Source organism: Phascolarctos cinereus, unplaced genomic scaffold, assembly GCF_003287225.1.
Source record: "Phascolarctos cinereus isolate Bilbo 61053 unplaced genomic scaffold, phaCin_HiC Scaffold_2;HRSCAF=192, whole genome shotgun sequence".
NCBI lineage: Eukaryota > Metazoa > Chordata > Mammalia > Diprotodontia > Phascolarctidae > Phascolarctos > Phascolarctos cinereus.
In genome coordinates, this window is record NW_027555625.1 from 45,576,299 (window position 1) to 45,592,323 (window position 16,025).

At 47.8% G+C, this 16,025-nt stretch overlaps 1 protein-coding gene across 2 annotated transcripts; it reads left to right on the plus strand.

The window, feature by feature from the left end:
* The first annotated feature begins 5,093 nt into the window (after nucleotides 1-5,093).
* ATXN1L (ataxin 1 like) lies at nucleotides 5,094-15,972 on the plus strand. Of its 2 annotated transcripts, none has more exons than XM_020963728.2 (3): nucleotides 5,094-5,204; nucleotides 6,993-7,060; nucleotides 8,379-15,972. In XM_020963728.2, the coding sequence occupies exon 3, from the start codon at nucleotides 8,499-8,501 to the stop codon at nucleotides 10,587-10,589; it is 2,091 nt and encodes a 696-aa protein (XP_020819387.1). In that variant the 5' UTR covers nucleotides 5,094-5,204; nucleotides 6,993-7,060; nucleotides 8,379-8,498; the 3' UTR covers nucleotides 10,590-15,972. The 2 variants fall into 2 exon arrangements, with proteins under 2 accessions (XP_020819387.1, XP_020819386.1); XM_020963727.2 differs by having other exon boundaries at nucleotides 8,382-15,972.
* Nucleotides 15,973-16,025: the final 53 nt, after the last annotated feature.

Sequence of the window (16,025 nt, forward strand, 5' to 3'; positions counted from 1 at the left end):
TCGAAATCCAGAAGACAGGAACAGGGCTGGGAGGAGAACAAAGTCAGGCTGGTCTGGACCCCTTCACAAAATGGGGGTGAGGGCCCATGAGGAACTCAGCACTGAAGAATGGGGGTAGGCTTTGTGGAGGGGTATCCCATGGTGACCAGGCCACCAGGATGCTCCAAGGTGAGGAGATTCTAGGTCTCCTCAATTATACCTTTTTTTCCCCTCAATTTCTCCTTATAATGATAACAGCTACCATTTACAATTTCCAAGACCAGCTGGATTTACAAGTAAATTCTATCAAACATTAAAAGGACAACTAAATCCAATACTATCTAAACTGTTTGAAACAATAGGTAAAAGAAGTCCTACCAAATAACACTATAAAGTTTTCAAAGAGCTTTACACATGCGCTCCATACTCATGCTCATGCATTAGCTCTTTGACGGTGAGGCCACCAACAGAAAGAGGGAAGCTCTGAGATGGGATGGTTTGGAGAGAGATATAATAAACTCTAGTTTGGATACGTTTAGCTTGAGATTATGGAAGAAGGGTTGGATTTATTCTGTTTGGCACACACAAAGGAAATGGGTAATTCTTTCCTCCTCTCTTACCACCAACAAATATGTCCACATCTCCCCCGTCTTTCAAAATCCTTCACTTAATCCTGCTATCCCCTCAAGTTATATTCTTGTTATATTGTGTATATGTATGTGTGTGTGTGTGTATATATATATATCATATATGTTGTCTTCCTTTACCAGTTGTGTGGGATGCCACTCAAATTTAAAAAAAAACACAGAGGTATCCAAGGAGAAACAGAAAGTTAATTTATTATTATTATTATTATATCAAACCTCGAGATTTGGGTGTCCCTCCACCAGAATACTCTGATGAAAGGAGACACAGACAGAAGCAAAGGACCTGATTAAATACCCTAATGGGTAAATTCCCCCCTCCCACCAACTGGCCAATATTTGGCTCACATTCTCAATGTCCACAGAAACTGAAAACAAAACAATGAACACAATATACATATCTATGTTTCTTAGTTTGCTGAAGTAATACCAAAGAAGCAATTAAAGATGTGCAGTCAAGCTAGACACTGTACTGTATAGCCAGGTCACCATGACCGAAATATAGCAACTGGTGCATCAACAAAATATGGGGGGGGGGCTTCTTCAGAAGTTTCAGGGTTGGCAAACTTTAACTACTTAACAATGGCATAAGGGGGGAGGTACTTGGGGTTGAATTCCCGTAAATCAAGTGATTTCTAGTAAATCGAAACTTAGGCCTGTCAGGCTGCTATGCCTGCCTTGAGTCTAATACAATTTCTATTTATTCTTCTAAGAAGTTTTCACGGGACCCTCATCCCACTCAGCCTTATCCCAAACCTTAATTACACTGAGGAGTCTTCACTGGGACATCCCATTCACAGTCAATTCCTAGAAGGGATGTTCACACTTTTTACTTACTTATCCTTACTCTCCATTTACTTTTTAATCCCTTGTATTCTGGATTCTAATCTTACTACTTGACCTACATTGCTAAGTACTCCTTTCTCTTGTGCACTCTCTCCTTGGGCCACTGGACAGTTTTCTTTGCTGTATCATTATCCTCACACTCATTAAGTGGGGGCATCTCCAAAAACTCTGTCTAGGACCCTCTTTTCCTCTCTCTCTGCATTCTTACATTCTCTCATTCAGCCCTCTATGAGGGCTTAAAAATCAATGTAAATGAAATAACATATATCAAATACTTTGCCAACCTTGAAGAACAGGCATGACAACTCTGATGACAGTGACAATGTATCTAACCTCCCTCTCTTCTGAACTCCATTCCTGAATTACCAGCTATTTGCTGGACGTCTTCTGCCTAGATATCCCACAGACATCTTAGAATCACAGAATTTGGGAGTAGGAAGGAACCTCAGCGACTGTCTAGTCAGGGGTTCTTAACTTGGGATCTATAAACTTATTTTTAAAAATATGTTGATCACTGTATTTCAATATAATTGGTTTCCTTTGTAATCCTGTATATTTTATTTTATGCATTTTAAAACATTATTCTGAGTAGTCCATAAGACAACCAAAGGGGTCCATGACTCAAAAAAGTTTAAGAATCCCTGAATTCTAGTTCAAACTATACCAGAAAGGAATCCTCACTAAAACGTATTCCACAAGTGATTATATAGCCTCAGCATGAAGCCTGAAAAGGAGGAATCCCCTACCTTTTCAGGCAGGTATCCATCACTTTTGGGCAGCCTTAATTGTAAAGAAGTTTTTCCTGACATTATGCTTCAATTTACATCTCTGCTAATTCTACCATTTGTTCCTGCTTCCATCCTCTGGGACCAAAGAACACAAATCTAATCTTTGTTTCACAATCTCAAACACCAGCCCAAAATAGAATTCATTATATTTCCTCCCACATACATTCCTCCTCCACATTCTCCTGTTTCTGTTGATGATACAACCAGCAATTCAATTCAATGCAATGCAATTCAGCAAGCATTTAAGTATTTGCTAAGTGCTAGGGTTACAAAGACAGTAGAAAAAACTGTCTATGCCCATTCTGCAAGTCATCCAGATTTTCAACCTCAGAATCATTTTGGTTCTTCCCTCTCCCTCATTCCCTATATCCAATCAATTGCTAAGTCTTGTAGACCATCATCTATATCTATATCATTGCCTTATCCACCTCCTTTTCTCTACTCACAGCTGTTAGACTATTGTAATAGCTTTCTAATTGGTTTCCAGACTTAGTTCCTCCCGTCTCTAACCCATCCTCCAAACAGCTGCCAAATTAATATTCCTAAAGCATAGATCTGCCTGTCTCAAAAATCTTAATTACCCCTCCCCCCTCCTCACCAGTTATTATCATTTTTCACCCTTGAAATGACTTTGTACAAATCATATTCCCCAAGTAGATAAGCAATTTGAGTGCAAGGACTATTTGGCTTTTGTCTTTGTATCACTGAACAAGGTGCTTTGCATGTAATAGGCACTAAATAAAAATGTTTGCTGAGTTTTTGAAGAAAAAAACTTCTATACAATAGAAGTTTTTGAAAAGTGGAATGGACAGCATTGATGAATTCCTTACTGAAGAAGGGACTCCTGTTCCAGTAGGGGTTGGACACTGAGCCTCTGAGGTCCCTTTCAGTTCTGGGAAATATTGTGTACCTTGAACATAGATCAAAGATCTGCAATTTCACTTGGTGCACAAACTGCAAACCCTCTTTGATTTGTTAACATGGATGAACTGGCTTATAAGGGCCAGTTCTTAGAGCATATGCAGATATTTCCCATCTAATTTCAATCCAAGTGACCATAGAGGTTTCAAATCCAAGAAACCAGGAGAACTTAATTTCTGGCTACGCATGACTGAGGAGCTTATGTGAGGAGATGGTGAAAAGTCATCTAGTTGGCTATCTAGCTGTCTAGTTGGCAAGAAGAATAGATGACTCAGGTGAAGCTGAGCTGAAACTGAGTGGGTATATGTTCATCTCTCCTTTTTTCTTTGCTGCTGCAAGGGACTACCTAAAGTTGGTCACAAGAGCCAGGTGGAGGAAGAGCAGAAGACTAATCTCCTACCTGTACATGGCAGCTGTGAGCTCATAGGCTTCTCTATTTCTTGATCTTTATTCTTTTTTGACCTTGGGCAAATAAACATTATGAAATGAAAGTCTAAGATCTTGTAAGAAAGATCTTGTAAGATCAGGAGATCTAGAGGACTCATTAGAAGGCTCATGAGCTGTGGTAGTAAAATGGTAGTAGTAGCAGTGGCCAATGGAGTAGAGGCCCACAGCAACAGACATGACTGCAGAGAGACATGGAAAGATAAGTCACCTGTGGACGGCATCATCAGAAAGCATGTTAACTTGGACTTTGGAAAGGCCCCGATCCTTGCGGCCCAGTAGAAAAGTGAGACCTAAGGGGAACTTTAAGAGGGCTCCACGAAAGAAGAAAAGGACTTTTAGGACCAGGAGTGACATGTGCCCCTTTGCTACATTGATTATATATATTTGTTCACTATCATTGTTATTTTAAGTTTGAGCCCACTCTCCCTATGGGCTGCACATATACTGGTAGGAGACTATACCCCTCATGCTTTGGAGAGGATTACCAACTGTTCTTATTATACCTGTACTTTTTTTTAAAGTTAATTGTGTCAACTGCTTGATGATAAATAGGGAACATACTAGTGGGGGTTCTAGAAATCCAGCCTCTCAGGTTTGCTCCTAGAACTCTGAGAAGTAGTCAGCTGTTGCCTGAAGAAAGCAGCTTGGGAAGTTCAAGCCCAGGTTGGGGAAATAGGACTAGAGAGGTGTGCTATAAATACAGTCTTGGGGAGTTACTGGAAGGTCAGCCACACAGTCATCTAGGCAAGTGTCTGAGGTGGAATTTGAATGCATATCCTTAACTGCAAGTCCAGAAGTACTGTATCCACTATCCTGAACTCTTTTAGACAGTCTGAATTGGATTGGATGGAGGGACAAATGATGAATAACGGGGGGCTAGAAAACATGTATCGGATATTTCTGCGTCTTACACCGCCTTAAATCAGGGGATACAAAAGTCACAAAGTCCCCGCCCCAGGGAATCCACAGATACAAGGGAGGGGCAGGCAGGTGTTTTCCCAGGGATGGAGACTCCGCCCATCCAGAAGGAACGCCGTTATTGATTTGATTATTGCTCCCGGAGCAGGAGGTATTGATTTAACCAACAGGGGCTGCCTCCTGTACCTGCACCCCGGCCTGGGACCCGGGGACGTCCTGGGACTCCCAAACAAAGGCTCCGGGATGGCCCAGGCTGGGGTCCACGTGCGCTCACGGCCCTTCCACAGTAAAGGGGTGGGGTCAGAGCGAGGTCAGGTCACCTGGGGGAAAGGGGGGGCGGAGCACGGGGCCACGTGACCCGAGCTTCTCTCGGGCTCCGCCGCCGCCGCGGCCGCCGCCACGGTTTGGCCAGCTGGTGATGCGTCAGGCCCGGCGCTCATCCCCGCGGCCCCACCCCCCTCCCGCCGCTGTGACGCCATCTCCGGGCGCCGGGGGCAGGATGCGGTGACGCCATCTCCAGGCGCCAGGCTGGGGCGCTGGGCGCTGGGTGTGGGGCGGCTCCGGGCCGGGGATGGCGGCGGCGGCGGCGGCGGCGGCGGCTCCTCAGGCCACGGCCCTGACACCAGCGGGAGGAGCCGAGAAAGCGCCGTGAGATGGGCCGGTGAGTTCTCGCCGCGAGTGGCCGCAGCCCCGCGGGCTCCGCTCCGGCCCAGGCCGGGGTTGGTGGGGGTGTCCCCGGTTCTGGCCGCCCCCCGGCGGTAGGCGCCCTCCCAGCCAACCCTCGCCCTCCCACCCCCCGTAAGCCCCACCCTTCTCCCGCTCCGCGACCCCCAAACGAGGAAGCGGGCGCCCTCCCTTCGAGGTTCCTCTTGTGACTCTCCCTCCCCCGGAAATTTAAACCCATCCCCCCCATCGTTTGTGAACCGGAGGCCCTGGCGAGGAGCCCTTCGGGGTGCCCCGGGCCGAGGCCTCGGGCAGTAGCACCCACCGGGCCAGCGCTCCCTCTTCGGGTCCCCCTCCTGCCTCGGGGCGCATCTGGAGCCGCTTCTCCCAGAGCCCCATATCGAGCGAGCTGTTCAGTAGAGCAGGCGTTTGTGGTTGCGATACTGATCGATCCGTGCGGGAGGGAGGCAGCTAGGTCATTCTTACCCCGTACCTTGTCTTGGTCCGGTTCGCTGCTGCTGTTCCAGTAAATTCTGTTGTATCCTCCTTCCTTTCGGCGTTCAGCACTTTCCTCGGCATTTAGGGACAGAAAGGTGGATAGAGTGGGTTTTCTTGAAAGCTTCAGACTGGGGGATCGCCCCCGGGGCTATGACATGACACAGAATTGTTGAATGAGCCAGAACCGACTGCTTTTCCTTTGCTGTGACTAAAGGATAGAAAGGGCATAACGCGACTGTTTCCAGTAGGAAATTTGTATTTATGTGACCGGGAGTTTGCATTGCTACTTTATCCTTTTAGTCCGTTTCCCTTAAGAATTCTATCTTCATGCCCTATTTTTGGCTGCTTCTCCACATGTGTAATAAATAGTACAAGCCTTCAGTTTCCAGGACAGTTTGGACCCCAGATGACATATCTTTTTGATGTCTTCCACTGATAGACTTGGATGTCCTGAAAACTAGTGTTATTAGCAGCTTCTCATAGTACTTACCCTGCTTTAATATCAAGTCCCGCGTCCGTCTCTAGTTGGCATCGGTGGCCTGTCTAGATTGGTGTGTTTATAGTCTGATGGGTGTGTGCTTCTAGGCTTTCTCCAGTTAGTAGATTGTAAATTCCTTGAGGATTGGCACTGTGTTTTGTTTGTTTAGCACCCGTTATTGTGTTTTGTACAAAGATGGCTTTTAGCAAATGATATTGGCTGACTGGTTGGTGTCCAATTTTTTTGTTGGAAATCTTAATAAAGCTTCCTCTTGAGTGACTTGACTCTCTCTTGACCTCCTTTTCTGCCCCAGAAATATTAATAGTTTTTTTTCCCTGGTGCCTCTCTTACTCAAATGACCTCCATGCTTTAGCTTTCTACACCTCAGGGCAAAGGTGAGGTCGTGAAATTGATCTTGCCTTTTTATTTGGTCATGGGCTTAGAGAAGCTTTTCTGTTTATTTCTGGATCCAACTAAATATTTATGCTGGATATAAATTGAAACTGTGAGAGGATAGTAAAAGGTCTGAGCAGAAAGGATCAAGAAGGTATCACATTGGAGAGACAGTGAAATTAGACTTCTGATTTGTATTAGGATCCTTAAGTTATGTAAGATTTAAAAATGACCTTTTTTTTTTAAAAAACAGATTGTGCAGCTGTACTGTCTAGTCGCTGTACTACTCTGCTTAAAAGACCTGCAGAATTCACTTTTTGTGTCTCTCTTATTACCTGTTCTCTGATGGTTCTTGGAAGGGTCAGAAATGAAAGTGTCCTATTCATTCTTTTCTCCTATCCTGTTTCCTTTTTCCAGACTACCAAGCCAGTCGGGAGGAGACTGCTTCATATTACAGTTGCCCAGAAGCATTGCTGGAAGCTCAGGTAATAAAAATGGGCATCTCTTTGGGTTCTTTGCAGAATAGCATCTGTGTATAAGAATAGGAAAACTGAAGAGAACCCAATATTATAGCTCCTCATCCTTCAAGAATATATCCTGAAGGTTGAAAGTTAATTGGGAGAAATAGGTAACAAACTTCATAAGAAGGGTTTCAGGCCAAAAATGCTTGTGAAAGGTGATTAAAGAAAAAAAAGAGAAAAGAGAAAGCTTTTTTCTTAGTACTACACTGTCCAATGAAATGAGAAAATAGGCCTATGATTCTAAAGGGGGACTAGCATTTTAGGAAGTGAGTTTACAACAACATATTTGAAAGTTCCAGGAAAAGGAACCATTGACAACCTCATGCAAAGAAAGGAGAGGGAAGAGAATCTAGAAAACAGATGGTAAGATATTGCTGACCCAAAATTGGGGGGTAGTCAAGTGGAGGAAAAAAATTGCTCTTACCTGAATGGAAACTAGAGATTCTTTTAGCCCAGAGGGCAGATTGGGCCACCTTTTGAGGATGAAGAGAAGCAAATATAAGTTATATATGGAACCAATTACTGAATATGGGGGCTTGAGTTGCTCTGAGTCATAATGGGGAATGACAGTTTTTTTAGAACTGAGTTGATGGCATCTGAAAGTTAACTTGGGAACTTTTGGATAAGGAGAAAAAAAGGTGACAATGAGGCAAGTAGGTTAGAAGACCTAGGGAGTGGTGACAGTGGGGTGAGTGATCCCAGACAGGAGAGTTTAGCCAGGCGGGGGTGGGGATGGGTGAAGTCATAAACCAAATAAGAGAAGGCATAGGAAGTGAGGATGAGATCATAGGATCAAGAGAGGGAGATGACACATTAGTCCATGATAGCAGAAAGGAGAGAGATTTAAGGAAAGAGGGTCAGCAGGAAAGATTCTGTGTTGAAGTCCCCACTGGAGGGGACTCTGAGAGCCGTGAACAATCAGGGTCGTGGTCAGAGATGTGACTGTAATGAAGCTGTTGGTCTCTTCAGAGGAGTGGTGCCCACAGATTATTTATGTTTCAGCTAACTCTTTTCCTCTTAGCTCTTTTTGCTTTGTGGTTTTTCTGTATGTCCTGGCTAGGCCAGGGAGGGTAGTCCCTCTTGCTGTTTATTTGTCCTTTTGTCATATTTCCTTGGCATGCTCAGACCTTGCTCTTTGTTCCCTTCACTTATGACTCTCCTCTCTCACAGACTTCCCTGAGCACAGGCCCTGCTACTTTCTTCTGCTTGGTGAACCATTCCATTGTTTGCATGTGGAGCCCACCCCCAGGTTATTTCTCTGTGCCTTTGATTTGTTCCCCAGCAGATGTGGGTGCCCCAGTCAACAGTGGAAGGGGGTACAAGGAAATCACAGAGAACTCTGTTCTGATGTCCCCAGAAGCAAGCCGACCCCCTCCGGGCTCTGGGAATACTACAAAGCAATATGAAACCTGTTCATGAGAGGAGTCAGGAATGCCTTCCACCAAAGAAACGAGACCTCCCTGTGACCAGCGAGGATATGGGGAGGACCACCAGCTGCTCAACCAACCACGCACCCTCTGGCGATGCCTCTGATTGGTGTCGGGGGGTAGTGGCGACTGGGCAGACCCAGGCAGGAGGAAGACAGAGTGTTGGTAGTGATGGAGTGGAGGCCATCACTGGTCTGACAGTGGACCAATATGGTATGCTGTACAAGGTGGCCGTGCCACCAGCCACATTTTCCCCAACTGGCCTCCATCCTGTGGTGAACATGAGCCCTCTGCCCTCTGCCTTTAATGTAGCATCATCACTGATTCAACATCCAGGAATCCACTATCCCCCCATCCATTATGCCCAGCTTCCCCCCACTTCTCTGCAGTTTATTGGATCTCCTTACACTATGCCCTATGCCATGCCACCCAATTTTCTCCCTAGTCCTCTGCTCTCCCCTTCTGCCAACCTCACAACCTCTCATGTTCCTCACTTTGTGCCATATGCCTCACTCCTGGCAGAAGGGGCTACCCCTCCCCCCCAGACCACATCTCCAGCCCACACTTTCAACAAAGTCCCTGCTGCCACTTCCCCACCAGGTCAGCTGCAGCATCACTCAGGCACTCAGCCAGTGGACCTCACTCCAGGCCGGGTGCCCATTTACTATCAGATGTCTCGGCTTCCCCCTGGGTATACAACACATGAAATCCCTCCAGCAGGAGCAAGCCCAGATTCTGCCCCTGCACTACATGAGGTCCAGCCCGTTCCAGATGTAACTACTCCCAATGGAGGGCAGAGACAAATGGAACGGAACATGGTAAGACAAGAAAGTGAAGCCATGGACCCCCCCGGCAACAAGGATGATGGCCAGGGATTAGGAACAGTGGTGGAATGTGTGGTGGACGGACAGTTGTTTTCAGGTTCTCAGACTCCACGGATGGAGGTGGCGGTGCCGGCACACCGAGGGACTCCAGATACTGACCTAGAGGTCCAGAGAGTGGTTGGAACTTTAGTGTCTCAGGACTATCGAGTGATGGCAACTCAGAGGAAAGATGAGCCCAGCCCCCTTAATCTGTCCCATCATGCCCCTGATCATCAGAGTGAGGTGAGAGGGCTGGCTAGGAACCCAGTAGAAATGACAGAGAAGAGCCAGGCCCAGGGCCTCTACACCCCGTCTCCTCAAGAGCTGACAAAACATAGACCTTTACCCAAAGCAATGGTTATAGCCAATGGCAATTTGGTGCCCATTGGTACTGAGCAGGGCCTGCTGTCCATGGGGTCAGAAATCCTGGTGACATCAAGTCTGGATATGCAGGTTCGAGCCACTTTCCCAAACAAGGAGCCAACCCCACCGCCTAGCACCTCTTCCCACTTGCCCTCTCACTTCATGAAAGGTGCCATTATCCAGTTGGCCACAGGAGAGCTGAAGCGGGTTGAGGATCTACAGACCCAGGACTTTGTGCGCAGCGCAGAGGTGAGCGGGGGACTGAAGATTGACTCCAGCACCGTGGTAGACATTCAGGAGAGCCAGTGGCCTGGCTTTGTCATGCTGCATTTTGTGGTCGGGGAGCAACAGAGCAAAGTAAGCATCGATGTGCCCCCTGAACACCCTTTCTTTGTGTATGGCCAGGGCTGGTCCTCCTGCAGCCCTGGGCGGACAGCACAGCTCTTCTCTCTGCCTTGCCACCGGCTACAGGTGGGAGATGTTTGCATCTCTATCAGTTTACAGAGCTTGAATAGTAACTCGGTTTCTCAGGCTGGCTTCCCTCCCCCAGACCAGTTGGGTCTCTCCCAAGAGAGGCCTGAGAGGACAGTCTTGGGATCCCGAGAGTCATCTGACAGTGACAGGAAGAGCCAGCCTTCAGGAGAGGGGGCATTGGCTCAGAGCTCCCACACAGTGGAACCCTCCCAGCCTGAGCCTGGTGCTCAGTCCTGCTGGCCAGCCACGGGCTTCCAAAGATACAGTGTGCCGGGGGAGGAAGCACGGGCCACTCTGCTCCGTCCCTCTTTCATTCCACAGGAGGTGAAACTTTCCATTGAAGGGCGTTCTAATGCAGGAAAATGAACTCTTCCCCCACACCAGGACCGGAGTTTGAGTCCAGAGCTGAGTCTCACCGTGAGCAGGTGGAGAAATTTGCACACTCTGAGTAGTTAATCCACTTTCTTAGCCATGGGAATTTGGGGAGGGAGGAGAGAGACATCAGCCTCATGCTCTAGGGTTTGTAATGTTTAGCAACCCTTGGCATCCTTCCGGGATGGCTCCAGAAAATGCTTAGATTGGGAACTGAGGGTGGGAGAGGGCGGAGGTGCTGGCCTAGGCTTGGGAAGCATATGGCATATCCCAGGCACTGGCGCCCCCGTGTCCTCCTCTCCCCTTGCCCAGTCCCTGCATGAAAGAGGTCCAAGCATCAGGAGCAGGGGGCAGAGGGAGGGCCACAAGTAAGAGCCAAAAACTATGATCCACACACAGCTTAGAGTAGCAGCAGTTAAAACTGTCTGGAGTTTTTTCTTTTCTCTTTTGGGGGTGGGGGAAGGGGAGATCCCCCTCTTTGGAATAAGGGGCTCCTATCCCAGAGCCCTTCATTTGAGAGATGTGCACTTTAAAGGGTAATTTTGTTACAGGTGGTCATCTTTGGGTTTGTGGGCAAGGAACACATTCTCTACAGGCTTGTGTTTAGGCCTCATCACCTTCCTCCTCCCCCATCCCTTTTCACAAGGCATACAGTGACTTTCAGGGCTGGAGAGAAATTAAGCACCTCTAGGATCAAGAATGAAGGGATTGCTAAGAATCCAGACTGTGGCAGACAGCTGGTGGCTGGCGGATATTGGAGGAAAGAGCTATTAGGGAAATAGATGGAACTTAGGGGAATGCATGTGTCTCAACAAAGTCCAGCCTGCTGAGATCGTTTATGATTAGCTCAAAGTCATACGAATTCCTAAATCAGTAACGGAGAGTCTTTGAAAAATTAGTGTACCATTGCTTTCCTTAGACACCTGCACTCCCTCTCCTTTTCTCTGCTGATGTGCCCAAGTGCCTGCACGTCTCCATCTCTGTACTATCCTTCAGCAGAGTTGTTCCATTTGGGCCTCTTCCCAGGCTCTGCTGACCGTGAGGTCAGCATCTATAAAACTTTTATCTATCCCTACTAAGTCGCAGTAATTTTCCAGGGACTCTGGGTTTCCCCTCCGACTGTCATTTACTTTCCTTTCCATTTCCAAAATCCCTTGGGAATCCTTGGGCATCATGTCTGTGCTCTTTCTGCTGCTGAGCAGCCAAGACAGATACCATCCCCCAGATTGGTGGCGATGCCGAAGGCTGGAATTGCCAAGACTCGCTGGCATCATCCATTATGACCCCACTGTCTCATCCGGTGTTCGGGCTTCCTCTCGCCATCCTTCACACTAATGAGGAAGGGCTTTAAAATTGAGGGTTAATTCTCTTGATCCACATATCCTAATACCCAGTGTCCTCTGGCTTCTCTTTTGGGGCAAGTTCCTCATGGAATGGCATTTTTTAAAATACAGGTATTCTTGCTTGGCCTCCTCGCATTTTGGAAGCCCCGGGTTGTTATGCCCACAACTTGTAGCTTCAGCCAGGCCTGTGGGATTCTGGAATGTTGAGAGCCAGGCTCTTCCATGAGCCACCAGAAGGTGGATGAGTTTATTTTAGTTTCTTCGAGGTAACTCAGGGCAGTGTCACCTAACTCTGCTTTAGCTTCTCCCTGGTTATAGATTCCAACTCTGACCAGGAGTTAGCATGTGTTTTGTGGAAATGGCTCGCCTCAGGATCGAGAGTCCATGAACTCCCAAGGGCTGACCTCAGCTTTTTCTCTTAGTGACATTAGGCAAGTTCTGTGACGCTTCTGTCTCACTTTCTCCCCAACTGCCAAATGGGGATGAATATTACCTACCTCCCGGGGGATGTTCTGAAAACGGCCAGCCAGAGAGAACACAGGAGGAGAGAGGGACTGAAGCCTTGACTTGTTTGCCGCCAGTCTTGTACTCCGGAGGTTCATTTTGTGATAGTAGCTCTCTGGTCACTTTGTAAAGCCCCATGTGCCAGACTACCAGACTGGACCCCAGTTCCTTGAGTTGCTAGCTCTGATAACCAAATGCCAACTGTATCTGATGAACACTGAACCTTGGTAGTGCATTCGAGATCTTTCCGTGCTTCCTTTCTCACCCTCGGTCTCCCCACATGCTGCTTTTCCTCGTTCGTTTGCTTAAGTTGGGGCCTGGAGGTGGTCTAATGAATTCTCTCTGATCACTAAGCCTTGGGAGAAGACACTCATTTCTGATCATTCTGAGTAGATGGCATTTAGCAAATAACTGTTTGCACAGGTTTCTCTGTAGTAGCTTTCTTCATTGGAAAGCTGATCAGTATAGTACAATGCCATGCAGGCAGGGTATGCCTAAGAAGTCATTATTGGTCATCAGCTGTAGCTCCCTCCATTAAGAGAGGTGGAAACAAAGCCTGCCCCTCCCCTAGAGACAGGCAGGTTCCTGCGTGGTTTGGACCTGCTTTATTCAGAACAGCCACTTTCACTTCCAGAAGAAGGGGTCATTTTTTGTGCACCTTCTGCTCCTCTGCCTTGCCCTCTCTGCTGCTGCTGCTGTCCCGTTTCTGTCTGCTCCTGTGTGAAGCTGCGCCCTGTTAGCTGTACAGTACCTAGCACAGTGCCATGCACACACCACGTATTACTTGATTTTGATGAGCTGCTCGGGGGTCTTGGAGAAGAACGGTCTCGTGAGTCCTTTCCAGGCCTTTGCTCTATAGATATCATTCTGAGCTGCTGAGGCGTCTTCTGTCCTAGCTGCTGTGATGTATCTATTCTTCCTGTCAGACTGTGGCATTGGGTACGAGAGAGAACCTGTGTGCAGTAGGAATTGAAGGAGCAGCAATTTTGAAAGGAAGGAGGTTATCCCTGGGGTTGAGAACGGGTAGAAGGACTGGAGGACCAGAGGCCCCAAGTTGGCTTGTGGGGGAGGAGGGAGGATGGTTCCAAGCGCTGCTGTGATGGGCGGCGCGCTCCTCCACGTGTAGAGAAGCCGTTATCATCTTGGGAGGAGAACGTTAAGTTACAGGAGGATGGCCCACCACCGTCCCTCCCTTTGGATGCCCAGCGCTCCTTTCTGAAACCTCAGGCCTGAGCTGCCTGGCCCTTTCCAAAGCACAAGAGGCACCAAGCTGGCTTCGCCAGAGCCGCTGCCACGCTCCTGACCCCGGCTGGTCCCGGTGCCCCCGAGCGCTGCTTTGTCACGGAGGCGGGCTGCCCGTGGCACCTGCCTGTCGCTTCCTTCCTGCTTCGCTGCTTTCTCACCAGGCCTTTCTGTCCCCTCGGCCAAATATTTTAAACTCAGGCTATGGAGGAAACCGTGGTGCCCTGTCTTTGCCCAGGTTATGCCAAGGTCACTAACAGAGTTGTCCATTTTGTCCAGTTAAAAAAGGGATGTCAGGAATAATTTCAGGATGAGCGAATCCCAGAGAAGGTTGGCTCAGGTACTTGTCATCAGACTCATAGCTCTAAGCATCTTTTCCCTGTTTGCCTTTAGGAGAAATAAGTTGGTTATGGGTGCAGTTAGGTTCTCTTCTGTTGACTTCTTAACCTTTCTGATTTTTTTAGTGGCCTGATTTTGAAGGTGATAAAGGGGAGTCAGAAGCTAAGGCCTGCATCCCTGTCCTCAGAGGCCTCTCTCCTACCAGACCCTTAGAGCCAGCCTAGTGGTGGGAGAGGGCCGAAGCCCTCTAGTCTTCAGAGGCAGTTTGGTTACATTTTTACCAACATGAAGACTTTGAGGGTAGCAGAAAACCCTTCAGGATGTACAGAGTGCAGAATGCTATGGCCTAACCACGCTAGACAGCAGGCATATTGAGAAGAGTTGGGAGATCTTGCTGGAGTGGTTACAAGTGCCCTGAGGCCATTGGAGAAAAGACTACAAAGTGAACTGACCTTGGAGAGCCTTGAAGGATTGGTTAAAAATGGCAAGAGTGAGGGCCAGAGTTTTAGGGAGACTTCATGGCCCCCCCCAGGGGAGTGCCTATTCACACTGAAGCTGCAATACTTTCCAGATGAGAAAAACTGTAGTCACAAACACTACAACTGGAGGACTGACCCCTGCTCAGATTGGATGGGGATGAGAGCCCACTGGGACTTTGCGGGGAGGCCCGCACCACTCATTTCCCTGGGCTTGGGCAGGCCTCTCTCCTTATGCAATAATAAAACGAGCATATGGGTCTGTAGTTGGCAGCTGCTCTGAGTCGCCTCTAGAATTGGTCTGTGGCCCAGTGGAGCCAGGGCTCTTCTCACCTGCAGGCTGTGCGGGGCACCTGCAACAGGAGGGGACGAGGGTGCAGTTTGCCTTGCTGAGCTTCCCTAGCCGGAGCAGTTGTAATTAAATGCACTTTTCACACTAAAAGGTTTTTTTTGTTTTTTCTCACCTTAAACCCAGATTCTCCCTGGTAGATAGAGAACAAGTCCCTGTAATCCCAGAGCCGTGTCAGCTGCAACCCCCAGCAGTGACAATGGCCTCGTGTCGGGTCCCTGCCTGCAGTGTGTATGGCAGGGGCCCTTGTGCCTTTACTCGATGTCAAACCCACAAGCATTTGCATCTTTCTGGCTGTTGTAGGGACTGAGATTTCTTCAGTGGAAGCTGACCAGGTGGTTTTGAAACTACCTAAAAAGGGAGTTTGCAGTGAGGTGGAGCAACAGGGTGTGAGTGAGCGGACCCTCAGCCTCCTCGACACCCTGTGCCGCATTGAGAACATGTATAATGTTGGGGAGAGGATCGTAGCACATCTGGAGTATTATCACAGGGCCGGTCCCCAGCAACCTTCCCAGTCACACAGGGTCCCCTGTACATCACATCCCAGCTGCAAAAGGACAGCACCTTAAGGGGGTGGGGGGTGAGGCGGGGATGAAGACAAAATAGAGAGGGGAAGGAAGGGAATGTTATCCAGGACGAAGAGAAGGCCATACCTGGAGAGGACCTGGTGGATCTGTTTTAGGTAGGAGTTCCCTGTAGATAAATTACCGATCCCTCAACTATAATCCCCATTATGTAATGGCTGAATTAACATGTAACCAACTGCATTGTATCTAAAGCCTTAGAACTAGTCAGGTGCTCCCCCCACCCAATACTGTTTCTTACCCTCTAATCCTACCTGATCTTTAACAAAGCATTAATAATTCTAAGGATAATCTCTATTTTGTTGTGCTTTTTTGTAACTGTTTTAAATAAATCAATTTGTACTGTATATTTGTACCTTTTGTGAGATCCTTTTTGCTGTTTTACCATTTTAAGTCTCTGTACTTGGCTACACAGATTGTATTTTTATTGTTAATGCTCTTCTTATGGATAACCTGCATTTAACTTGTGGACTATGTAAACACAGTATATATCAATATCTCTATATATCTATATATCTCTATATAAACTAATAGCTTTTCTTTTTGGTGTTTGCGCCTCCTTCCTGTCTTAGCCCCAGGTCGTGGGGGGCACC

Bases quoted from the DNA above. Each gene is read 5' to 3' on its own strand.
- ATXN1L (XM_020963728.2), top strand. From the start codon at position 8,499: ATGAAACCTGTTCATGAGAGGAGTCAGGAATGCCTTCCACCAAAGAAA.